The following is a 26,849-nucleotide window of genomic DNA, read 5'->3' on the forward strand; positions in this document are numbered from 1 at the left end:
CTGCCCCAGACTGTCCAGTATGAACAGTAAGATGTCGCTTCCAAACTGGGTGTTAAAATCACAGTTCAGGTAAGAACCAGCAGTCTGTGTACCACTGGAACTACTGGTCTTAACTGAAGCTGGCAGGCTGGAAATGTAAAGATCTTTCCTGTGTTAAAACATCTTCAGGTGATGGTAGAACTTTGCAGAGCTCTATAAAACCTGTTGTCTCTAGTGAAATCAGTCTCTTTGATCTCAGTCTCCATTCTGGGTTTCTATGAAATTAAACAAAACTATGCAAATATTTGAGAGGAGAATCAAATAGTTATATTACTGATAAAGTGACTTTTTTTTCTTTCATGTGGAACATGTTTTTATTAAAGCTAGCATTCCTGAGTTTTAAAATACTTGCACGATAGAAGAGGAGAAAATAGGTTTGTTAATTACGTGGATTTGCAGCTACAAGGTGATTCTCAGGTTTTAAATGTCACATCCAATATTCTTTAATCTTTTTTTTTTTTTTCCCTAACTAATGAGATAACTCTTCAAAAATACTTAGCAGCTGTATGAGACAGAAGCAGTGAGCCGCAGGTGCGAGACAGAAGGAGGAGGGAGGCAGCTACCCCAGGGCATGGGGAGAGCAGTCCAACATCTGCTGACCCACCGGCCGCAGCTCCCGCTGCCCACAGCTGCTGCCCCAGCCCATTGCTCGGAGGTTGGCCACTGCCTGTCCCACCCCACCCCATCCCTGCTGCCATCCACCTTATCAGGCTGCCTAGAAGCAGCATGTTCCCAGCCTACGGGCCCAGGTCCTCCAGCTGGGAGCCCCTGAGCTGGATCCCTTTCCTCCCCGCCGTGGGGTGTGCTGCCTGAGGGTGCAGGGAAGGGGCATGGGAAGCATCGCGTGGGCAAGGATGGGCGCAGTCTGGTGAAACCACTGCGTGACATGGCAGCTGTAGGCTCCCTCCACAAGCTCCCTTGGATGGCCAGCCGTGCCAAAATATTCTATAAGCATGTATTACACACGTCACATTTAATGTGATGATACACACAGCCAAGTGCGCACACAGAGAGATTTGTGCATTAAAATTGTTTGAAGATTCTTGTTTACCACTGTTGATTCACGCCAGCTTTGCTCTGGTTTTAAATCCATCCTGGCCTCGCTGTTCTTTGGCTTTGATGGTTCATACCCCTCAGACAGCAATTTGTTTGTGTTTTGTTTATAACCTCGTGACAGGCCACAGTTTTGCTGCAATAAAAAGAGTGCTTTACACTTAAAATGATTAAATTGTCGAAGAGCTTCTGAGCAGACACTGAAAAATTGTCTAAGCTAATTGCACGTTTATGATTTTCATGAGAATTTCTGTATGCAAGCCAGATATTTTATTGCACAACCACCCCATGAGTTGCTGCAAATGCATACAAGCAGGTCTGGCAGGTATATTTGGGCTTGAGTCAAGGCTTGCTGTGTGCTAAAATCCGGGAGGGTGGCTGGAACCAGGCTCAGCCTTGGTCGTTGCCATTAGAGGGACGTTATATTTGCAATGCTATTTAAACCTTGTCTGGCTTCATTTCATTTTATGTGGAGGTGCTAGTATTTTGTGTTCTCCTAGGGAGCTAGTCCTTTTATATTGTTTTTTAATTTATTACTCACATGCATATACAGTTTATGACTTTTGACTTTCATAAGCTTTCTTGCCCTGACTGATCTGTAATTCAGAGTCAGCTTCTACAAAAAAAAAAAAAAAGAAGGGTTTTTTTTAGACATATCATGAAACTTTGCCACGGACCTGGAGATAAAGTGTAAGTTAAATGAGCCCAGCACAGTGCTCCAACACCACTGAACATGGTAACCACAGTCACGGTTAGAGGGATCACCGTGCAGCTGGTGAAGGAGGTCTATCTAATATTAGTATACTACTGCTGCTTTCCAGGAGTAACTGGTTAGTAATTCTTTGGGGAACAGAGACAGTATCCATCTCAGCACTCTGCCCAGCTCTGTCTGAAGAAGATAACTGCATGCCAAATTATTCAGTACACAGATGAAGGAAGTTTATCTGCAAATCTAAACATTGCTCAAGCTTTGCACAAACCCAAAGAGGCTGAGCTGGGTGCGAGGGTGGGAGCGGGCAGTGATTGATGAGCTGGGGAGGAGCCTGGCCACACCTGCAGTGAGTTTGGGGTTTATTAATTAAATTACCAAACCCTGAATGTCTAAGTCAGTGCTGGTGAGCTCAGGTCAAGCACATTGAAAGTTTAAGAGACCATCATTAACCATATCTGTGGGGTCTCATTCAGCCATTACTTTTAAGGGAGGAAGAGAGAGGAGGCAGCAATTTTGACCAAGTGGCTGATGCTGGTGCAGGCTGGACAAGTGATGTGCTCATGTAAGTGAGACCTGCCTGCTCCTTGCTGTTGCCTTTTTCTGTGGCACAACCCTTGTGCAGAGATATACGGGGATACTGAAAATGTGCGTGTGGCAAGCTGAAATGACCAGTGAGCAAGGGGATGAAGAGATTTTAGGATAATTAAATTGTGCTGTGTAGTCTGACAGGCCTTTTTATTTAGCTAGTGGAAAAAGGTAAGCTGCTCCTTACAGTCATTTAAGGGATGAAAATACCTGGAGCCATCTGATTTTGTGTGGGCATCCTTTGGGGAGTGCAGGAACAGCTTCACAAGTACAGCCTGGGCTGGGACTCTGTGGGGAGGGGAGCTTTGAGGAAAGGGTTTCATTGCGACACGATGCTTTGTAGACTGGAAGTAGCAAGTATGGGGCTACGGCAAACAGGGAGGGGCTGCCTAATGGGAAGGTGAGACAATCCTTCCTTCTTCACTGTGTGCTGGTTAGATCTTGGGAAGGCATCCTGCTTTGGGCTTCATCTTCAAAGGAAGGGATAACTGGAGAAACAGAGTTGAGAAAAGTACAGCAAAAATGAGCTGAGACTGTAGGGAGAAAGGTTGTGGGAGTAAGGCTGTTTGCTGTAAGAAAAGATAACTGCAAGGAGGTGAGATCACTGGGTTTGAGTTCTCCTGGGCTGCCGCAGAAAGGAAGGGAATGGGCAGTTCTCTGTGTCTGTGGTAGTTGGGATGAGAAGAAGTGGTATTAAGGGTTATATATATATATATATAATTTTAAGATGAGGATGGAGAAGCACTGGGATAGATTTGCCCTGGGAGGTTGTGGAGTTGCAGGGGCTGGGGGTCAGAAGTTAGACTGGAAAAGATAGAGCTGACCCTGCCCCGGGCAGGGCGATGGGCTGCCTGGCCTCTGCTCCGAGGCTCCTGCCAGCCCTTTCTGCTGTGTTGACAATGAAAGCAAATTCTGTGCAAAAAATAAGTCAATGTGCTGCCTTTCCTCTATACGGAAGGAGATGCAGAGTGTGCCCAGGGGGAGCAGATGTGGAATAAAGTAGCTCTGGTAAGGGGCAAAATGTGACTGAGACCTGAAACCAATACAATAATTATTTCCTTCCTTCTCTTTAATTCTTTTTCTTCTCCCCCGCTATCAAGATAGCCAGCATTGTTCCGCATTGTTGCCTAAGCTATTCATGCACTGTGCTCTGAGTAATATTTTACAAGCATGTTCTTTCCCCTCTCAAGAGAGATTTTTCTTATGAAATGCCATCGTAGGCACTGGAGCCGGGTGCTGGGGTACATCGCAGTGTCGTGCTTTATGAATGAGTTCCTCAGGTTCCGGAACAAACAGTGACTTTCTAATGCGAGGCTGCTTTGCTTCCCTACTCGAGAGCAGGCAGGCCTGCATGATGACTGATTTTGATAATAATAAAGAAAAGCACACTGTGTGCACTGGGGAAATAATAAGAAAAGGAGTTGTGAGTGGTTTGGAGTGGGATTCTTGGGGCTGGCATCCTTGTCCAAGAGAGCTTAGCGGTAAGCCTGGGGCGTGGATTATCAGTGCGGTCCGTAATTTCAGGTCTCTATGATCAAAGCTTCTTGATGAGTAAAGCTTTTTTTTATCAGCGTTAGTGATGGGAAGAAAACAGGCTTTGTTATCTCCCGGCTTTGGGGGTTATTCCTGTTGCCCTGTGCCCCCTGGATTGCAAGGAGCCGGGGCTGGCCCTGGCTGGCACTGCTGCCACTGTGTTGGCAAGAGGACGTCCCATACCTGGAGGTCTTCCAATCTCAGTAGAGGCAGTCAAAGCAAGGAAGTGCAGGCTCTCGGTTGGCTCGTTAATGCCTGTGCTTGTCACTTCTAAGTGGAAATATGTTGGGTGGCTTTTGCGTATTAACAGGCTTTTGATATCGGGCAGGATTGTGGAGAATTTAGAAGCTGCTTCAAAGTCGTGGGTTTTTCCTCGTCTAGTTGCTGCTGAGGGTAAACAGCTCTGCCCTCTAGTGCTGCTTGCCAAATCTGTTACAACCTCACACATCGGTGATCCTGGACGTGTCTCGCCCGGAGCATCCCTTGGAGCACGCTGCTCTGGGCATCGTGCCGGGGGTCTGGGAACGGCCGAAACCTGGCAGCTTCCAGCTGGGAGGGTTTTAGCCCTGTGCCAGGCAGGGAAGCATGGCACGTGTTGGCGTACCCCCTGCTCAGCGTCCACAAGTTCATTTCTGTATTTTCACTCAGGCAGCCCCGTCGAGTCCGATATTTGCTTTCCCATTTGTTTATTATGCCTTTGAGAGATCTGTGGAAGAACTAAATGATGAACAACCATTTCAGCAGCTTTGCTCTTTCAGCCCCATAAATAATGAATTCACTGGGGTGAGAAAACACATGCCCAGACACAAACACACACGGAGCCTTGCGGAGGAGAGGGAATAAGCACGGAAGCTTGAGATCGAAATGCAGAGCCCTGTGCCGGTAAAATGGGAGCTGCTTTTTGGAGTGAGAAAGTGTCGGAGCATGAGTATGGAGTTAATTGCCTTGAGAGGAGACAAAAAGCAATTAGGAATTCAGGCGAGGGCTAGCTGAGGTTTGAAGTGATATGTTGCTACCTGCTTAGCTTTTGGAGAGAGCCATTAGTTCGAACGGGTTGTTTGTTTTATTGCCTGTAAGTCCTGTCTTCAAGCATCAGCTGGAGTAATTAAGTTGTGGCCCAGCTGGCGCAGTGGCTGGCTCCTTGCAGCCAGACAAGGTGGACAAATGTCTCTTGAACCTGCTGGCCGCCCTCAACTCGATGGGACAGAGCGGTGCGGTTTCAAAGTCTGCATTTCTGGAAGTTCTCTGAAAGTAAATAAATAAATGAAACCCCACCACTCCCTCACTGCCCCTGCTGAGAGTACTTGCAGAGGCAGTGTATGTGCAGCTTTTTATAGACACCAGAGAATCCACAGCGGAGAGGACTGGGAAGGCATCCCTGCGGAGCTCCCTTAGCCCCAGTGCGCACAAACAAGTCGCTGCATCCGGAGCAGCGAGGATTGCGTGGCGGGGTGTTTCATCACGAAGCGTGCCATATCCAGAGCTAATGCGAGAGGAAGGGAAGAGCTGGTTTCTTCCGCTTCATTGGCAATTAAAGCGGGCAAGCACAGCGGGGCAAGGTCTGGTGTGCGCTGGCAGAATGTGTCAGCGGAGCCCCGCGGACCTGTGTCTAATCGGCTTGAGATGCAGAGCTGCCAGTGCTCGCCAGGGGCTGCGGAGACCGTGGGGATTTATGCTTCCTGCTCTTGCTTTGCTCTGATGCGTTTTCCCCAATTTCTCAACACCGCCAGCTCCTATCTTCAAAAAACGCGCCCGCCTGCTCTCTTCATTGACAAATTGCATGTGGCTCAACAGCGACAGCCTCTGCCAGAGGCCGTCTCTCCCCTTTGGCGGTGGGAGCATGCCTGAAGGAGCCGAGCCTGCTGAGGTGGTTGCCAGCACTGCTGAGTCCTTACGGCGGTGGTGGAGCTGCGAGGCAGCTGCGCCATGCTGGACACCTTCACACCTCTCCTGCCCAGGTTGGACGTGGACCACTGGGGTTTAGAAGGGCTCTTTCCCTACTGATGCTCTCGAGTGCCTGAGAAACTGATGTGCAGCAGGAGATTGAGCCCGGGGGAGGATGCTGGGCAGGGCAGTGGGGGGTGAGCTGCTGGTCTCTGCAGGGCTGCCCGAAAAACAGGTGTCTGCAAATCTGGGCTGTGTTGGGAAGGTAAATGAGATACAAGTGATTCACCTGGGTGACCTTAGCAATGTTTTGCTGGCTGGGGAATAGCATCTCTGTGATAACTCTGTGAGATTCTTTTCTGGAAAAATAGCAAGGAAAAATACACTGGTTTGTAATTAGTCTTTGAAGCACAAGTGCTCCTGGACAAGCAGCAGAGCACATGGGCAGTTCTTTGATTTATGAAACGCCGAGACTTCAATTCCCTGATCTGTTTTAGCTTGATTTGCCCTGATAAGAGCTAGGCCATTTTCATAAAGTTTGATCATCTACTTATAGCCTTGTCTGAAATGTTTCACAAGTCAGCTCTCAAGACGAGATTGTCTTTTGTGGAGCTGGAAAGTTGTTTGGGGAGGGCTGGACAACTCAATTTGAAGGCACTTTACCACTCAGCGGGTGATGATGAGGGGAAAAAATTCATGCAGAGTTTAAAGATGTGGAATTTCTGAGCCTAACTGGGGCTTGCAGTTCTTGTGTTGGCATAAAAACCATAACTACTTGACTGTTGCATAAATAGCCCACCAATCTGCGTGCACTGATTTATTTTTAATTTTTTTTTCCCTTGAAACTCAGGCCATCTATGACAATTCTTGATCTGCTGTATTTTTCTCATTGATCTCTGAAGCAAGTGAAGCCTACAAGATCATGCTGTCTGAGCTCCTTCCTCCTTCCCATAGATTTTTAACTTCATTAGCCTGTCTTAACCAAATTTAACTGGAGGTAAATACTGTGTTGCTGTGGGGTTTGTGGCCCTGGGTGGTTGGGTTGAGCAGACCTGTTAGTGCCTGCAGAGCTTCACACCAAAGATGGAAGCAGAGGAGAAGGGAAAGGGAGAGGCATTAGTATTTCCCAAGTTCAGGAGAAGTTTAGACAGAGCTTCCCACCGGTAGCTGTCAGCTTCCTTCTCATCTCCCTTTGTGCATCTACTTGATGTGATGATGAAAGCTCAGATGTGAATGCAAATGCAAGGTAATTTTGCAGAGCACTATTCCTCTGAGTGCTACAGTCATTACAGGGTGAAATAATATAGTTAGAGAGATAATGGCAAAGAAAGAGGAAAATGGAGATGCCAGAGCAAAACAGAAAGTAAGTTTTCGGTCAAGTTTTGGAAAGAAACAGAGCTAATGAGTTGGAGCTCATCTAGATGGCAGTAGCAGGCATTGCTTTTCCTATGAAGAGAGCTGATGTGTGTCTGGAGAATAAAAGAGAATTAAAAACTTGCCTGATTCGTGGATGGGAGTAGGAAGAGCTACAGAAAAGGACTAGGAGTGGGCTAAAAAAAATGAGGTATCGTGGGTTTATATGTACTTCAGTTGATTCAGAATGAGTGCCTGATGGTGGGCAGTTCATAAAAACAGGCTGCTTTAGCTGTCTGATCCCTATCTGTCTGTAATTTTAAAACAATGTTTGGGTTGAGCAGGTTTGGTCCTGTTGCTGCTGGAGCGGCCAGGGAAGGAGAATGAAGGTGATGGCAGTGGGTTTGCCCCAGCCTGGAGACCAGCACCAGGACATGCCAGGATTTGGGGCCGTCAGCATGCTTACCCTGACCCCATTGCCCCCTGGCTAATGAGAGTAAATTTTGGCAGCTGGCAGACTGAGAAGCACAGGGAGGTGCCCCAGGATTTTTGTGAATCCTGGTCAGGAAAGCTCACAGAGCCAGCAGCTGTACAATTAGTGGGGGCAGGTCCCCGTGTTTGCACGGGGCATTCGTCAGCGCGGCTGTTGCAGGCCGAGCGCGCGTGGTGCGTGCGGAGGTGCTGGCTCAGCTCCCTCTGCCCTCTCACCACTGTGCCAGACAGAGATGTCAGTGGAGATGGACACAGGTGGGCTGCGTAGTGTGACGGAAAATAATTAGGAGAGCATTAGTTTTAGGTTGAAATAAATGGCTTGTCCAGCTGTAGCTGCTGTGGAGAGGAAGTTGAATGTTAATTAGGTGCCACCAGTAATTATAGTGATTATGTATTTTTTGAGTGGCTTTTAGGAATAGCTCAATTCACATCCAGAGGGTAACGTGAATGACATTTCTAATCACTTTAAGGAGGAGGGAAGGTTTTTTTTTTCCCTTCTTTTTTTCCCCAACAAGGACAATTACATCTACAGTAGGATGCAAAGAACTGTAAGAGGTTTGATGCAACTGCTCAGGTAAAAGGAGTGTCGGCTGAAGTAAGAGAAAATGCTTTGTGTCTGGTGCAAGAAATACATCCTGTTTTTCTACGCAGAATAAATACACTGTGGCAGAGATGGGACCTACACCTGGTCTCCCATCTCCTGCTGCACTTTCTTAACTGTGAGGCAAGCAGTCCTCTTGAAAATAACTGAATTTATTTTGCTGGCTTTCAGGCCTGTCTGATGCTCCCCTGCCACTTTTACACAGATAAATAAAGGTGACACCAGTAAAATTCATGGAAACAGTGATTTTTATAAAGGGATATTACCTTCCATTATTTGCAGACAGACAATTTTAATATTTAGACCAGAAACCTAATTTTACAGGCTTGTCCATACACATGGCTACTCTGAAACAGTTGTGCCATGCATATTTATGTAGGCATTGCGGCAAAACAAGTGCCCACATGCAGATCTATTCAGGAATAGCTGTTGTGCTCTAAATTCAATTTTTCTTTTGGTTTTTTCTTTCAGTTGTAGATCAAGCCTCTCACTTAGACCCACTAGTTAAGAAGTGAACTCATTAACATGCCACCCACTGTGTCTGATAACCTAACTAACACTTTCGATCTCAGACAGTCTCAGCTCAAATTCACTCTAGTGTTATTTGTCAAGATTATTTGTAGAATAAATTTGCAGAAATTCCCAACAAGCATGTACTGAATACTCAGATTTTTTTTTTGAATAATTTACTGGAAATGACTGGTGTGCAAAAGTGTCATCGTCCGTGCAGACTCACTAAGTGCTCCTGGGGGTTCCTCACTTCAAGAAATAAAAACAAACACTTGAATCTTATACACACAAAAATGTGCAAAAGGTCAAGGACAATGAGCTGATTTTCACAAAACCCCTCTGATGATTGGACAAGGACAATCTTCTGCAATCCACAGGGAAGGACCACCTAAAGCACTTGTGCGGCTGCCTAACGTAAAACTTAAAAAATGCACCATTCCCCTTCATTCACAGGGGAAATACAGTACCTCACCACCCAGCCTTCCTGAAGCTGATGTTTGCAAGACCCCTGCTGAAAATTATTCAGGTAAGATATTATCTGATTTTTGCTGTCAGGAACGTGACTGATTTTTTTTTTTTTTTCTGAGCATTGGAACCATATAAGATACCCTCATGATATTCAGTGGGGAGCATGTCTCAGGTAGAACTAAACAGATATCCAGCACAGTGGTGTAGCCATCTTCTTGGTCTTGCACTGTGCTGTATGCCTGGGCATCACTCAGCGAGGTGTAATCTTCACCAAATGGCCAACCCCTTACCTTCCTCCAGCTTCTTTCTCCATGTGGAGGTTCTTCAGTGGTCCCTGGTCTCATCACATGGGAGCACCTACTCCTTTGGGTGTGATTGGAAGTGCATCCATCACAGGGCCAAAGTGCAAGTGTCCTGCATCATGAGATGGGCGCATGCAGCCAACTCCTGTCCCATGCACTCGGACACATAGGCCTGTGTGTGCTCATCAGAAGCAGCTGTGTTTTGCACCTATAATGGATGTAGATGTGTGGCAGGGCAAGGATTGCAGATCTGAGGGAGCTTGAGAAGTGGGGTGCCCTACATGTGGGAACAAGCCTTGGGTTAACAGCTGGCTAAAAGTTTCTGATGGGTTGGATGCAGTAGGGGCATCGGATTTGCCAAAGGAAAGGCTCCCCTCTCAACTGCAAACACAATGGTCCTTCCATTCCTTAGTTACTTCCATCTAGGAAGGTTGATGGGCTCTTTGATTGAACTGTGTTAAATGAAAAGTAAGGTGGCAAGATTAATGTTTTGGTTTTGCACCTAAAATCCCACTACTAATTAGAAGTTATCAAAGCAGGAATATGCTTTTTCTTTTTTTTTTCCTTTTTCCCTGGACAACTAGTCAGTTGAAATACATTTTCATTATTTTATCTATAGTACTTTACTTTAGGGAATAGTGAGACCCTGCACACATTTTCTTGCCTGCTCAGACTGCTGTGCAAACTTGAAATTTGGCCTGGCCTTCATTTACCTTGTGCTCACATAGCCTGTGCTCTCCTCTTCCAGATTCCTCCTGGAGGACCTGCTGCTTGTTGATGGGAAGTTGCTGAAATGCACCGTGCCACATCAGGAGGGGCACAGGATAGCTTGGGCCTTGTGTCCCTCTTCTTTGAGGATGAAGAGTTGACAAGACTAAATGGTGTAGAGTCTGGGGGAGATGGAAGATCAGGAGCCCCTGGCAGTTTTCGAGACTTTGAAGAACTGATCCCAAAGGACGTTCATCTAGATATTAAGGCCTGTGTTTATAAGAGTGATTGCTTTGCCATGCTCTCGATGAGGACCTGGCTGAGCATCCAAGGAGGAGGTGTATGCTGTCACCTCCAGTGGAGGCTGGCTGGCTCATGCCACCCTATCTGTTCTGGTGCTCTGAGCTGCTCTGCGTGCTGTGCCACAAACAACACTTGTTCCCGTAGGAGTTTTTGGTGCCCCTGTGTCTGGCAGCTTCAGTTTTCCTTATTTGCCCTTTACTCTTCTCCCTTCATTCTATAATTTGACAGAGGGACAGTTCTCAGTCATGCCAGTGGGTTTGTTTCAGCCTTGATACTTTGATGCTTCCCTTGTTCATCCTTTCCACGTCTGGCACAGGCTGGGGCTGTGGGCTCTGCTCGCTGGCCAGGGGCTGGCAGTTCAGTGACAGAGCCATCACCAGTGATGACTCTGCCCTCTAACAGTTTCTTTGGGTCTCTGCTGCTTTCTGGGTGAGGAGATCCATCAGGTTCGTTTGCAGAAACACCATGGGTGAGAAGATGGACGCTGCGTCAGGCCATGTTTATTTTCACTCTGAGGGGCTGATGAGAGCTGTGTCAGCAGAGGCAGTCCACAGGGCACACTGGCTCCTGGGGTGTCCTCTTGTAGCCTTGCAGGCTGTGAGAACCGCCTCCATGGGAAGCAATTGTACACAGTGTTGAGGGTCTGGGAACACTGGGGCTCTCCAGACTGGGCTTGCTGGGAGCTCTCCTGGTTTGCCTGAGAGCACCGTGGTGCCGCTTGGCAGCCTGGGCAATGCCATAAATGACTTTTTGGCCTCTTGTCTCAAACAGTACAGCAAATGCAGAGGGTTGCACAGAGCACGGTCCTGCTATCTTGGTGCACACAGAGGGGTTTTAATCCTGGGATCCTTCTGGAATGCTGGAAAGGGCATCTCAGGCTTGTGTGGGAAGCAATGGTTTCTGCGTGGCTGCAAAGCGTTGTGCTGGGGCTGGTCCCTCCTTGCTGTGGGGTGGGGAGAGGGTGAGCGGGGTTTTGTTGGGTTTTTTGTTTTGTGAGTTTTTGGGTTTTTCTTAACACTTTTTTTTTTTTTTTTTTTAAACTCCTCCTCTGCTTTTCTCACTCCTGGGTTGGTGGATGCTGCAGACCGTGAGTGAAGGTTGCAGCACCAAAGCTCAGTGCAGTGTCACCTGCCTGTGGCTGTAGTAGGCAGGGTGGTGGCTCTTTCAGTGGGAAAACTACTTCAGCCAGAACAGTCTCCCGCGATTCCCCCGGGGAGCCGGTGGTGCAGTGTTTTGTGCTGTCGGGCCGCGTGCATCGGTTGCAAGTGTGATGGCTCCAGAGCTGGTTCAGGTGCGTGCAGAGCCCTGGGGCTGGCTCCCTCCTGTCATGTGCACCCCGGGCCCTCACTCTGGGACATCACTTTGGGAAACATGGTGTTTCCCATCTTTTCTTCACTGGCTCTCGGCAGTTTCTGTGCGTGCCCACCAGAGAGCAACCCTGGCACAGGGTTGTTGTCTCCAGACAGATGGAGACAGGAATGGTAGGTCTGGGTGCAAGGCCACATCCATCTTCCCTCACCCTTTCCAGCCCTATCACCTCGTCCCAAACCAGAGTGGAATGGCAGGTTTGGACCCACCGAGCACACTGTGTCCTGATCCAGGACCCTGCCTGGATCTTCTGCAGTAAATCCCATCTCCAGGGAAGGACCATCAGGGGCCAGGGATTTAGTAAGGAGCATCAGTCCAACACACAGGGTTCAAGTAGGCGGTTCAGACAGAGCTTACAGAACTGGGATGGGTAAAAATCTGGTGCTTTATGCAGTCTCCTGTGTAAGTGCACAGACAAATTGTGTTTATCTCCATAGAATAATTTAGGCTGGAAAAGTCCTTAAGGTCATCAAGTCCAACAGATCCCTCAGTGGATATCTTTGGTACTTGAACATGTAGTTGGGTGTCTCAGTGTGGTTTTGTGTGTGAGATACCATCCTAGCAGTTGGTGTTCAGGGTACGAAGCAGCCTGTGCTTTTCGTGCATACACAGACTTTGCAAGTGTCAGTTGAGCTTCAGTGCTGGCATGAAGTCCCAGGGCAGGCAGTCGCAGCTGGGCTTTGAGGTGGGGCTCAGCTATGCAGCATCAAATACCTTACCTGAGCTGCTTGTGTCAGGAGGGAGAGATGGACAGGATTTATCTTGTCCAGGACAAACACACAGTGCAGAGAGATGAGTTCTGAGCTGAAGGACCCGTCCCTCCCCTGGCCTTTGCTGGAGCTGGAGGAGCAGTGTTCACATCTTGGTGGTGGGTGCAGCAGCCCGTGGCACCGCTGAGCCGCAGCCCTGGTACGTGCAGAAACGGGCTTTGAAAGAAAGCTGAGGAAAGAAACAACTCCTTGCTATTTTTATCCCTGCACCAGCCCCCAGGGATTTCGATTGACAGGATTAGTTATGAAGCCAATATTATGAGTTTAACTATGAGTGAAATAACACAACTTCTGTGGGAAGCAGAGTAAAAAAGGCAATTATACAGTAGTTTAATAACAGCGCTCTGCTGGCTGGGTAGCTGAAAACTTACAGTTGGCAGTAATTAGATTTTTTCATTCTTCCTGTTAAATAGCTATAAAAGTTACAATAGAAATTTGTCTGATTCTCTTTTATTCCGTGCTGTTTTCATCATCCAGTCCATGCCCATTTGTCCTTCAGGTTATTATTTTATATGTTTTTAGTGTCTGGTATTTAAGACGTGCGGAAACAGGACTTAATCTTGAAAAATGCAGAAAGCGCTAGGAATAAGGGGGTGGCAGTAACACTCTTCTGAGCATTGGAAATCCAAGGGATGCTTGGATAGGCAGCGAGGGCTTTCCAAATTGACTCATCCTGAATAACAGCTGGACTTCTAAGCATCTGTGCCACAGGAGGTATTCCGCATCATTTAAAATGACAGTAAAAATAAGATGTTAGAAATGAAATGTTCTTTTGCCTGCCTGCTACACCAGTCACTCGCTGCCTTCACCTTCCTTGTGGGGTGGGATGGGAGTCGATGCGGTGATCTGGTTTTGGGCTCTGCTCCCACCTTGGGCTCTGTGCTGGGATGGCAGTGTGGGTGGCGGGGGGACGTTTGTCAGCTGGCAAAGAGCTGGACTTGTACTGGTTCAGACAAGACCTTGTGTGGTCCCTCAGCTCTGTGGGGTGTTGTTTCTGCTGCTACCCTGCCCTGCAGTGCTGCGATGCGCACTGGCGTGCCGGCAGGATGAGGGCTGTACAGGCATCTCGTCTCCCTGCCGTTCACATCCCGAGTGATGCTTACTTGTCAGCTGCCCTCTTTTCAAGCACTATCCTTTTTTTTTTTTGTGTCTAGACAGAAGTAAGTTTTCTTTTATGCCTCAAAAACTTGAATTACTTCAGCAACTGTGTATTTCCAAACTTACAAGGCAGAACTTGATGAGCCAGCGAATGTGTGGCGTTTTGACTGCTTATGATCATAGCTTGAAAGCGCTGCACAGCACAAAGGAGAGAGCACTCGGGTTCACTCTCATCATCGAAAGCTCAGAGTGGGGTATTTGCTTGGCAGCTAAAAGTGTTTTTCCTCTTGCTTTCTTTTACTTTATAATGTAAAAGAAGTATGGATGATAAATTATATCCTGGTCCTGATGTCATGTAGGGGATTGAGGGTGAGGTTGTGTTTTGCAGCTCCGGTGCCTGCTGGGATCTCTGGCACACGCAGTAAATAAGCTCTGCTGGAGCGCACCTGACCTCGTAGCAGAGCATGCCTCTTATTTTTATTTCTTTTCTTCTGCCATGACAGGAGCATCACTGTTCAACCTCACACTCCTGTTTTAGTTTTAAAGCGCTCTGGGGATGCCCAGAGCCATTAGCAGGGCAAAAGCCACCTCCAGGTATGCTGCTACCCCGTTTGCTTCCGCTTGTCGACAGAAATATGCTGTGCTTTTTGGCAGATGCAAATACTCCAGATGGTACTGGGAAAAGTGCAAATGAGAGATTTGATTCCAACCCTTCCTCACTTTAACATATCCTGTTCATATCTCTGCTAGATATTTTTTTTTTTCCCTCTAGGAGCCTTTACAAGTGCATTCCTCCTCTTTTCTCCTACCCCTATCTCTGAGCTTGTGACTTTCAGCTCATCCCTGCGTCATTAGAAGACGCACTGCTGGTCACTGCCATCCAACGTGCATGCCTCCCAGCATGTCATTCTGGTGTTGAGATCATAGTATGTAAAAATTTATAATTCATTGGGGTGTCCAGCTGTCGTGGTGGTGAGGCTGGTGGCAAGGCTGGTGGCCAGGTTTGGGCCAGGTGGACCAGGTAGCGAGTGGTTCATGGGGTCTCAGCACCTGGCCGTGCACTGATGTGGTGCAGACCTTCAGTGCATGAGACAAATGCTCCCTCCTGCCCTGGGTTCCCACCACCCCAGTCTGACTGCAACAGAGGTGGCCCAAAATGCTCAGTGCTGCTGTTGGGCTTTGCCTGCTGCCCAGGCAGGCAACGTTCTTCTGCAAAGCCATGGTGGAAGAGCAGGGAGGGTGAAAGGAGTCACCCTCTGGGGTTGGCCCAACCTGTGGGGCACTACCTGGACCTAAATTTGGCTTGGGAGGATGAGGGAGAGAAGAGCTGTCATCTCCCCCAGTAGCTCCATCTGGAGTGGTGTGTGTGCTCCCAATCATGTGCTGTGCTGATGCTCAGACAGTGCCCGAGTCACCACCCTGCATTACCTTATTGCAGCACATTTCCCTGGTAAAAAAATTAGATCCATTTTCAAATTGCTGTTGCACCGGTGATTGAATTGAAGTGTGGGGGTTTTCTGTTGTTTTTATCTTTTTTTTTTTTTTTTTTTTTTTTTTTTGCACTGGAGTAAATCAGGAATAAGTCAACAGAATCAAGCCCTCAGTGCTTTTAGCAACACGCTCATTTAAATTGGATGCAAGAGGGTGTCTGTGTTTACATTTGGCCTGCCAAGAATCTCTGTTTCAGAAACTGGCTTACATAATATGTCAAAATTGGTTTACTCATTAGCATTGCAAACGGCGTGAAACAAGCCGCAGATTGATAAACTCACAGCAATATTTGCATCCAGAGCCGAACTGCACAGGGGGAGGGGAAGTTCATTAGGAAACATTCCATTTCCGAGAGAAAAACAAATGATTTCCAGTTAGGCATCTCAAACTTCCTTAATTTTCTGTCTTCCCAAATTTAAATAAAGATTGAGAGGGAAATGTGAAAATCTCTGTTGGCAAACAGAAAGCCCATCTCCATCTTCCCTGAGCCCGGTAGGGTAGTTGTAGTAGCAGCTACAGGTTGGCCAATTCCCCTCTCCCTGGCCAGGGCTGCAGGCTCCAGCCTGCTCACGCAGCCACTGCTGCCTTGATGGATATTTCCTCCACGGCATAGGTGCGATGGAGGCTCTGGCATTGTTAAACGGGGAGAGTGTGCAGATAGCAGGATGTGGCCCAAAGGGCCTGGGGTGCTGCTGCCTGCTTCTGCCTTAGCGTGGATGTAATGCAGCATTAGGTAGAGCTGAGGACCACAGTACGGAAAAAATGCCAGGTCAGGTCCTCTGATGGCAACAAAACCATTCCCTCTCCAACACCCAGTGTGTACCCAGGGAGGAGAAGCCAACGCTAACCGTGCTGAGACGCTTCTGCAGCCTGTGCGGTGTGAGCTCCTGTGTGGATAAGGCATCAGAGGGCTGCTCACGGGGTGGTGGGAGCCCAATGCTGCCCACCTCTGCAGACCACAGAGGCACTGAGTTGTTTAATCTTTGTGACTGGAACTCGGGCAGTGTGCACGGTAGCTGCCAAATGCTTTCACGTACGTTAAAACACGCTGAGCGGCAGAGCAGGGCTCCAGCCTGGAGAACTCTCTTGGCACCACCATGTCTCCTCATTACAGCATCAGCCGGCTTCGGGCTGCATCTGTTGGAAACGCAGGGCCACGTCGTCAGCAGTGACATCTGTCAGTGTGGGAACAGGGCCCATGGGTTCAGCGCTTGTAAAGGGCTGTCGGTCTCCTCTGTGCCTGGATGGTGCTAGGAGTGCAAGCCCATAACAGATAAATTAAATTATCAGTTGAATTCAGTCTCCTTGGTTTTTGTCTTCAGGATTTTCCCTCTGAATTCCAGCTCTACTTGCACAATGTAAATCCCAAGCTGCCGGGCAAAAGCAATTGTGCTCTGATTCTGCCGCACAGAGAACTGTTGTCACCCAGCAGGTGTTTCTGTATGCCAGCGTGTAACTTCTGTCTCCAAATAAAAGAGAATGTTCACCTTATGTCTCATCTGTTAGGTCACATGTATTTCAGAATATTTGATGCGGTGTGTAGAAAAGAGGGAAAAACCGGTGATAAACCCAGGGCCGATAAATAAGTAGCATCGAGCGTGGTTCACAGTCTCGGTTACACCGAGCGGTGCCGGGGCGATGGGCTGGTGATGACGGAGGCTCGCAGGGCAAGTGCGGAGCCAGGCGCCTTGCAGAGAGGGATCTGCGGGTCCATTTTGCGCTCTTAACGTGCTGAATTCCTGAATTTGGAGCGGGGATGTAGGACCAGCCTGAAACCTCTCTCGTGAGGTGGTTTGCAGTGACGGGGCATGGGGTTGGTGTCTTTGTACGGCTGCTGAGGGGAAGCCATTGTGGCAACTTCCGAAAGAAGTGGCGTATGTTTGCTACTGATGTGTCCCGTTTGCAACCAGGTGCCTGCGTGTTGGGGGCAATGTGCTTACCTCCTGCTACCTTCTCCTCTTCCTCCTTCCGACACGCATGGGGGCACAGCAAAGGTTTTGTTTGGGTGGGTGGATAGCACAGGAATTTTTCCCTTTTGGCGCAAGGGAACATATGGTTTTCCCATAGGTTTTCTTTGATACACAAAAAGGGACAAAAGCTCGAATTGGAGGAAGATGCTTTGGAGGTCTGGTCCTGTGCAAGCACAGGAGGAGCTCGGTGCACATTAAAGTACGGGAAACCCAAGAGGTCTTTCCCCTTTTCTGGGCTCCTTGCTGTAGCTGCACTGAAAGGCATCTCAAAATGTAACAGAGGGTCCAAAACCCGGCGATGAAGAAGCACTGCTCCGCGGACAGTCTGTAAGCGTCAGAGCTTTGGAGGGTTCTTAAGCTTAGTGCAACTTTAGCCCAGAATTGTCAACTGAGGACCAAAGCGATGCTGCGTTAGCGGTGGGGAGGAAGGGGCTGTGTCTCCCAGCCCGCCGTGGTGGTACCAGCACCGCAGCACAGCAATCAGCCTCTCGCCGAGGGGAAAGCCTTCGCGGTCTCTACTTAGGCTGTGCGTAGCCATTGTCTAACAACACGAACATTTTGCCATCCCTCTGCAAATAAGGCTGAGGCTGCTGCCTGATTGGTATATCATCTCACTTTCTCTCAGCATTGATTTTCTTGCTCTCCTTATTTGCTTCATAAAAAGCGAGGCAAGGAGCTGGTGCTCGCTCGCTCCCGCTCCCTCCCTCCCTCCCTCCCTCCCTCTCTCTCTCTCTCTCTCTCTCCTGTGAGAAGCTTTTGGGAGCCTTTATTTTTAGTATGAGACAAACCTTGCTTTATTTCAGGAGAAGCAAGTTGGATTATAAATCCTTTTGTAAATGTGTATGGTGATATTTGCTCCGGTAAGTTATATGCATCTCTTTTTATTTGTGTAACTGTACTGTTTGGGGGAGAAGTGGGGTTTTGCAGGAAATGTGGAATCCACAAAATTGTTTTTAGGTTTGGTTTCTTTGTACTTTCATGCTGAGCCCAACTGTTCCACGGTTTTTTAGAGAGGCTGAAATATTTTCACTGTGTGTTTTGCTTTGCAGAGGGGGGTGCCTGCTTTGGAAACTTGTTTTGTACTTAATTTTACAGCAGAAATGTGAGAGAGTGAGGATTAAAAGGAAAAAGCATTCTGATTTATCATAGTCCCTCTGGCATTTTAAATCAAAGATGCTTCAAAAATAATGCAGCAATATTTGATAAAAAATATCAGTAAGAGCTATTTAATATTGATTAAGCTGAAGTATGAATATCTGACTGCATATTACCTTAGAAAGATCAATCTGAACTATGGCAGGTTGGCAGCAACACACTCCTCATCAAAATCTATTCATGAAATAAAGAAAATCTTTAAAGTAATTAAGAAAATAGCTTGCTTTTCAGATGTAGCATCATTAATACAGGTCAATAGACTGTTGCTCTGACTTTCTGCTCCCTGCCTCTGCTGTGTACGGCAGGCTCATTCCTCAGCGCTCCGGGCTAACCTGGAGACCTCGTTGTTACCTGTAAATAACAGCGAGGTGCAGTTATTTATTTCTCCCCATTGTAGCTCCCGGTGTGCTTCCCAGGCAGCACAAGACAGTGATTGCCATAGTACGGCTGAGGAAAATAAATGTATAGCTGTCATACTTTTGGACTACGTAATAAACGCTTGAATTTGCAGCATTATATTGATTAATTTATTGGCACTTTGATTCTTTCGTGCGTGAATCGTATCCATGGGAGTCGATTGCCTTGGTGTTTCAGAAGTCTTTTACAACTCCAGCTGTAGCACAAGCTGGAGCTGCTGCCAGAACATGCTTGAGTCTGTACCTGCTCAAAAATCAACATATCACACCCGGAATAACCTGCCTACTCTGGTGATAGCAGAGTGTGCTAATAGGTACCTGAAGCGTACTTTGGTAAGATGTGAGAACACTGTAACGGAGTTTGTTAGACCCACAGGAGCAGGTAAGGGTGTTGTGTCTGGCCGTCCAAGCTAAACTCTTACAGAGAGAAATTTCAGATTGCCAATAACTGCTTAGTCATTTTAAGCTGCTTTTGAACCAGTTTAATTGTTCCCATTTTTTTTTTCCCAAATGAAGTAGTTGTGCTTGCCTTCTCCCCTGCCTGACGAGCAGCTGAGGAGAGCATTTTGTGTTCTGCCCCCATGATTGCTGCTGGGTGCTGTGCCCCGCCTGCCCAAGCCCTGGCCGGGCGGGCGCTGCTGCGGGCGCACAGCATCCCATGGGCGGGCGGCCGGGCACGGGGTGTTGCACAGGCGAGCCCACGCGCTTCATTCCTGAAAATGTGGTTACCGATTCAGTGGCTTTTTGGTTTTTTTGCATGATTGCTGTTTCGTAAGGACCGTGTATATTTATACCAGCTGTGTAACTTGAATGTATGTGCTCGGGGCAGTGTTAGAGAACATGGTACATAGAATGTGCTGTTGGAGGATGTTAGAGGATGTTAGAGGATGTGGTAGAAAACAATAATTGTCTTTTTCACAGCTGCTTAACTCCTCAGGTGTGGAGGGCACGGGTGTCTGATCCGTGCACATCTCGCACACTTTCTAAGCATCATCCTGCTTGCATGAGGAGAGCGTTAGGTGTTTCTAACTTTGCTGAGCCTTGGTGACTGGCTGCGTGCAGTCCTTCAGGTGAGGCCAAGGACGATGGTCAAAGAGCACATCTGGGCGGCCCTGGAGGGAAGGGGCTGGGTAGCCTGAACCAAGAAGTACAATTTCTGCTTCCTACCCTGCAAAACTAAATGCTTGGGGTTTCTGTGCCACATAACTCATCATAGCAGGGGTGCCAGACTGCCCTGAAAGCTAGGCGTGCTGCGGTTTATTAAGAAGCCGGTTGAGCTCATCTTAATAGCTTTGAAGCATGAAAAGTGGCCAGGGATGGTTGGTTTGGCTCCAGGCAACAGGAGGTGTCACCTCTGTCCCCAAAGGCAGGTCGCCAGCGGCCAAGGCAGTGTAAGGCACAGAGTGAATAATGTGGTTAAGTCCATCACTGCAAGACTTTCCCTTGGCAAAGGAGCTTGTGGCTGAGCAGAAATGATCCCTTCAGCCCTACGTGCCGTCTCTACAGGATGCAGCTGAGACAAACGCAGGGGGATGGGAGCACTTGCCCTGCTCCTTGCATTGTACATACAAAAGTCTTCAGTGTTTGTGGTTTTCCATCTGTTGCCCATCCCAGTGTTGCAATGTGTGGTGCTCCTTCATCTTCATCTGGTGGTAGCAGGTCTGGGGGCAGCTTCTCCCCAGTCCAGTACGCCCAACTACCTTGGAGCAGCCTCTTCTGCAAGACGACCTCAGGCTGATGTGCAAACCAGGGCTTGGTGCGGCCACAGGGACAGGTTCACAGCGCAGTGCTTCACAAGCTTCCAGGGCTGAAAACGTGAAATTTGTCCCAGTAGGATGGAAGAGTCACTGTCCCTTTCTAGCAGGTGCATCAGGGTTTGAAAGGAGTTTGAAGCATTATTTTAGGGGTGCCTGAGGATCTTTTTGTTTGAAACCTGTCTCCTTGGCTGCTCCTCTAGCAGCTCAAACAGTTCCTAGAGAAATTCCTTAAACTCCTAAAAAAATTGATTTCTTAAGTATCTGGCTCCTCCTGAATGCCAGAGACTCTTTTTTTAGCCGAGTCCTTGGAAGACTTAATGAATACTTTCCTCACCTCTGTTAAGCCTGTTCAGATCAATAGGCGCTCTGCAGGGGAAAGGTATTTGTGTTGATATTGGATAGCAGCTGCCTCTCTCTGCCGGTGACAGCAGGTGCGGTTTTATTCTTCATGCCGTTCTTGCTTAGGAGTTCCTGTACAATTATATGACCATTTTTTTCAGGGAATATTTCCCTGTGCATAGCATGGCAGACAGCAACTTGACCTAGAGGTTGGTCTTTCCTCATTTTGCCTTAGAGTGGTGTGGTACGCGCTTGTAAATACAGCACATTTATGCATGGTGGGCTGGGGACTCAGCTGGTCTGAGCAGAAGTGGGGTCCCTGGGTCCTGAGCTGTGCCTGTGTGGGTGCCGCCGCGGGATGCGAGCGTGCAGGAGGGCATGAGGAGAGCCGTGGATTGGGGAGAGGCAAGAGCCACATCCCTGTTCGGCGCATCCCTGCTCCTTCATCTAGAGCCAGCGTGGGCAGCCTGATGTAAGATGAGGAGATGAAGCTGCTGTCTGCCAGTGCAGCACATGTGCGTCCGTACGTGGGACGAGAGTTGCTAGAGAGCCCAGGTGGGCCTGAAGGAGAGATTTAGCTCCTCGCCAGGGCGTGCAGGGGCATAGCGCCAGCCCTGAAGAAGTTGGAAGGGGCCCATCGGTGCATCTGGGCTGCTGGTGAGGTTGGGGCTGGGGACACACACCCCTGCCCAGGGCTCACAGGGTCAGCAGGAGCAGAACTGTGGAGCGCTTGCACAGTTTTTATTTAATTCAGTGCCGGTGCAGATGGAGGGGCTGACTCTGCCTGTCTTTAGTTTCCAAATGTGGTCGTTTCCCTGCATCCAAGAGGTTGCTCAGAGCCCTTGAACCTGCAAAGAAACTCCTGAGTAAGCAAGCTCAGGGGCCAGAGACGTGACAATACTGTGAAACTGTCACATACAACCTCTTATTTTGGAGGGAAAAAAAAAAAAAAAAAAGGAAAGTGGGAAAGATGTGCTGAGCCCTTCTGTAGAGACAGGGGAAGAGACAGGTAATCAGCGTGGGGTGCCGTATCTGCAGGGCTGTGTCTTTCCGCTCCTCCCTACACTGCTGGGTGCTGGGGCCGGCTGTCTGTCCATCCATCCATGCCGCGTGCAGGCTGTCCGGGTGGAAGGACTCTGCACCACCTGAATGGCTGCGCAGCGGCTCATCCCTCACAAAACTTCCCCGGCGCCGCGGCAAAGCGAATATGCTGCAGCAGGCTGGAAAGCTGTAAACATATGGGCACTAACAACAGATTAAGTGAGTGATTTAGTCTACGGGGCTTGGTAGATTACCATAAAATGTATCTTAATTAGAAAAGCAATCAAACTTGCACAGAGTCAATGAGGATGAAGCATCCCTCTGGCAACAGTGAGCGCTCTGTCCCCCGTGCCAGGGGATGGGGATGGCGATGGATGTATCCGGTGCCCACTTTGGGGGCTTTGCTGTGGTTTGCCCAGCCCAGCTATGGGTGGAGGGTGCCCTCAGGCTGGATTATTTGTTCTGTGACCCATGAGAGCGTCCCACAAGCTTCTCGGAATGAGCCTGGCGATGAACTCAGACTCCTTCAACAGCATTAACAAACCAGAAACTGCTGAAGGTGAAAGAACAGAGCATTTGCACATTTTCCTTAAAACTGTGTGCAATTACCCAAAGATCTATTTGAGTGTTTGCTGTGTATAGCACAGCTAGTCCCAGATAAAGGATTGGGGCTTCTAAGTGCTACCATAACACAAATAATTAATAAGTCTATCTCCCTCGCTGTGTCCTCATCTTTTTAGTGAGCGTGGCCATAATTAGCTTTCACCTGATTCTGAATTTATAGCATATTCAATTGCTTTTTTCATTCTGCTTGTGTTTTCTTTGCTTCCTTGTTTTATTGGCCCTGGTTTTATTCCACAGGCCTGAATCTACAGATAAAAAAAGCCAGATCATAATCTCCAGCCGTGCGGATATAAAGATTGCAACGGCCAAAAACATATTGATGCATTATTGGTTTTGTACAAGTGCTTGCTTTTTTCCGGGGCCGGGGAGGATTCGAAGTGCATTGGGAAGTGGCGCAGAAGATGTACAGCAGCTGCTAGCAGTCGAGAGAAAGGAAAGGAAAGGATGCCTGGTTATTTCAGAATTACATATTTTGAACCATGAAGGAGATGGAGAACATTCAGGCAAGGTTTTTGCCAAGTTTTTTGTTATCTTTTTTTTGTGTGTGTGTTTAGAAGCAGGTACGGCTGCAGATTTCAGGGAACGCGGATGAAAGGACGTGAAAAGAAAAGGGAATAGGCAAGAGGTGTGGAGGAGCACAGTAAGGGAAGGATGTAGAGGAAACAGGACAACTTAAGCTGTGTCAAGAGGTAGTGACATAGGGAATATTTTTTAATTTCAATTTAAGGACACTGTTATTAGCATTTCCTAAAAATGTTCGTGTTTAGGTGTTGCTTTTTATGATAAAATGTGGAGGAGAGCAATGCCGTCTCTGAGGACAGAGTGTAACAGGAGTGACGGAAAAGAAGAGGAAAGGGAAGTTTTAATTTTAAAAATGTTTCTTGCTCAAAATGTTCCCTCTGAATTCCCAGACCTCAGCAAAGCAAACATTCATTTATAGCCCATCTTTTTAATTATTAGAAGAGAAATTATTTTTGTCACGTGGGCTGATAGTTAGCCAGGAGCGAATTCTTCTTCCAGCCTTTTGCACAGAGGCGAGTGCTGAGGTCGGAGCCTGCTCCAGTGGAATTTTCCATCCGAAACTGGTTTGAGATAAACCAAGAGATCCCACGTTTGGGTGCCATCTACATGGGATGCCAGACTGAGCTGTGGTACAGAGGGGTCAAGCCATCCTCTGTCGTAAATGTTACGATGGTGAGGCTGGCTCTGGAGCAAGAAGGGGCCGTCTGCGGTGGTTGGACTGATGGGCTTCGGTGGTCAGGGCTGGGTGGTGTCTGGAGGCCTTTGAGGACGTACTGCCTAGAAAACTAGCCATGCTTTTCCAGAAGCAGAGTCCTAGTTCTTCTCAGTGGTCCTGCTTGTATGGGCATTATGGGACTGAAAAAAGGGAAAAAATGGCCGAGCATTATCGGAAAGAGTGCTACTGGATGTGTAAGAAGGGATTGAGGACCCATTGCTTAGCAATTTGAAAGCACTCTCGAATCCTTATGGGAAAAAACTGTTGTGTCAGATTATTAATCCCAAGGGTTTTGTGGATTCCTTCCTGAGCTAAATTATTTTCACCCATTTCCTTACATCTGCTTGAGAAAAGAGACCGAGCGGCATGCAGGCACGCATGCGTGTAGGCTGGGTGGGTGGAGGGGTGGCAGACGACACCAAATAGCTGCACAGCAGCACAAGGAGCTGAGAGGAAGCTACTAATGGCCTCTGATGAGCAGAGACATGATAATAATGAGGTTAATGCCCTCCGTTCACCCAGAAACATCTTAGCGAATGTATAATCCCTGCTAGTCAATGGGCAATCATTAGGTCATAAATAATACAGTGTGATTGAAGGACAGAAGCCTTTCCTGTAATAATCCTTTTTGGTCGGTGCCGACCCAGGGAGGGTTTTGGTGCAGCCCCTGTGCTGTGCCGCGCTGTGGGGACCGAGCGGTCGGAGCATTTTCTGGTCAGAGGAGCGCTACCACCTCTCGCTCCCGCTGTGCGCATCTGTCATCAGAGCAGGAAAACGCTCCAGCCACATAGTGCTGCTAAAGAAGAGCTGAAGCTAATGGAAAGAACAAAGACACAAATTAGATAATGAAGCAATTACAGCAGTCATCACACGGCGCTGCTGCCAGGGGCCCCAACCTGCCCAGCAGTGCCTGGTAGTGATGCTGGGAGGGCTGGGGACGGGACTGGCCTCCGTGGCTGGGAGAGGTGGGCTTGTCCCAGCCCCAGCCTGGGGCAGACGGTGTGTGCATCCCATACAGCGCTGCTTTTGCGAGGTGGATTGGCGGTCTTCTGCCGTCCAGTGCTGCGGCGCCAGAGGTGTGGTGCAGTCTTGGTTGTTGTAGAGCCCCCGCAACTTTATTGGCCATCAGGGGTTTAGAGACTTTAAGTCTGGGGGCATTTTCCCTTCGCAGAGTGCTTCTCATCTGGTTGTCACTCAGACATCATGTAAATCTCTGCGTTTATTAAAGGGAGTAAACCCCACTCAGCAATAACTTTGATCACACTCTGTATGCATTTACGTTCGATCGTGGGCCATTTTAAACCCAGATGTTTTTAAACCTAAGTAAGCAAGGAAATGAGCAACCGTCCAACCTTTTCTATTTTGTAATTAAATGTTTACACTCGTTACACAATAAATCCCATATAATCAGCTTGTAAAGCCTGCAGAAAACCTGTGTTTTCAAGGGGGAGCAGGAGCAGAATTATGTTTATGCATGAACTTGAGTGTTTGATGGGTTGCCCAACCTGTTAATAAAATAAGAATTAGCATCACCTGTTAGCAAACCTCTCCTTCACCTGCTTTTTGCCTATGGTGGCCACAGGTGACTGATGCCAAAGCCACTGGGATGATGTGGGCCCGTGGGGGGACAGCTGGACCAGGCAGGAGGATGGGGACCCAGCCCAGGGGTGGCCGCTCTCCTGGGCTGGCACTCGCGGTGGTCTGGGTGCTGTCGCGATGTGGATCCGGGTAGAGACCACCACAGTTGTCTTTTTTGCTAGCAGTCTAGGACTGGAAAAGATTTGGGGCCCAAAAAGGAGTGCATGTCTCTGCTGAAGTGATATATGTCACAACATGAGTTATTCAGGGATCGTATGCACAAATCTAAACAAATCTGTCCAACTTGTGCTCCCACCCCCTTAAAAGAAGATGGTTCAAATGTGGAGCTGTGCTGACTGCAGAGGAACAGCTGGAACTTCCAGACTGCTCTACAGCTGGAGGCGAAGAAGGGCTGCAGGCTGTAAATGGATTGGAACCGCTGCTCTCTGATACATCCCGAACGAAGCCATGTACACCCAGTAATTACACCAGTACTCTGTCTGCAGCAAGTATTGGTGTATTTTGTTTTGTGGAAGACTCGTTGCCAATCTGTGGATGTCCATGTACAGAAAGCAATTTATAAAATAAATTTAAAAAAACCCAAACCTCAGGTCGTAAATGTCTTCAATTATCTCAAACCTTTGACAAATGGTTAGAGGGGCTGGAAGAGCTTAGCATCTCTGCCCTGCTTCTCTAAGTAGCTTTGTCCTCTGACAACTTTTCCTTTCAATGAGTCCGAGAGAGATGCTCTAAATATGTCTTTGTTTTCAGCCTGTTAACTCTTCCCTGCGTGCTGCCAACCTTAGTGTTGGCTTTCAACTTTATGGCTGACCCATTAAATACTGGATGAAACACATCTCATCAGTTTGCACTACTTTTTGAACTTAATAAATAGGAAAAGCGTTACACAGATTCTGTCTGGCCATTTGGACGAGCAATATTCTTTACCTCAACGAATGGCTATCTAATCCTCTCATATACAGTTGGGTTTTATTCTATTAAAATATAATGAGAAAAGACTACTATACCATTATGTGGTGGAACTAAATGGGATTTTTAGAATAATCAATGAAAGATGAATAAAAAAGATAAAGATTTTCTTCAAAGAAAAAGAGAGAAAATTGTCTCCTTGGGATTAAAGTATTGTAGAACCAAATTATTATAGTATGATCTTTACTCACTAAAAATACCCCAATTTCATTTCCATAAATCTTTCCATTAGGAATCAAACTAAGTATTTTTTTTTTCATTTAAAAAATGCGAGGCATTAAATGAAATGCTGTGCTTTAAACAGAGGATGCTGCAGGGTTCCCGTCTGCCGCAGGATCAGATCTTTCCATCCAGCCGTCGGCACTGAGGGCTGCTCTCTGTGCCATGCCCTAAAATGCAAAACAGAGGTTTGCCGCTGCAAATGCCCTGGCAAAGACCCCAGCCAGGCGGGGAGGTCTTGGAGCGGGTTGGT

The 26,849-nt window shown here is 47.9% G+C and overlaps 1 protein-coding gene across 2 annotated transcripts in view; it reads left to right on the forward strand.

The window, feature by feature from the left end:
• The window catches only part of SYNPR (synaptoporin), a 102,610-nt gene that overhangs the window by 41,664 nt on the left and 34,097 nt on the right, over nt 1-26,849 (forward strand). The window contains exon 1 of one of the 2 annotated variants that reach the window (XM_086755941.1): nt 17,957-18,100. The exons of the other annotated variant lie outside the window; for it this stretch is intronic. Within the exon in view, the coding sequence (XP_086612067.1) occupies nt 18,077-18,100 (24 nt within the window). The 5' untranslated portion in view covers nt 17,957-18,076. Of the gene's footprint in view, nt 1-17,956; nt 18,101-26,849 lie in introns of those variants that run through there. 2 annotated transcript variants of the gene reach the window in all.

The sequence above is a fragment of the Chlamydotis macqueenii genome, chromosome 10 (assembly GCF_036417535.1).
Source record: "Chlamydotis macqueenii isolate bChlMac1 chromosome 10, bChlMac1.mat, whole genome shotgun sequence".
NCBI classification, from domain to species: domain Eukaryota; kingdom Metazoa; phylum Chordata; class Aves; order Otidiformes; family Otididae; genus Chlamydotis; species Chlamydotis macqueenii.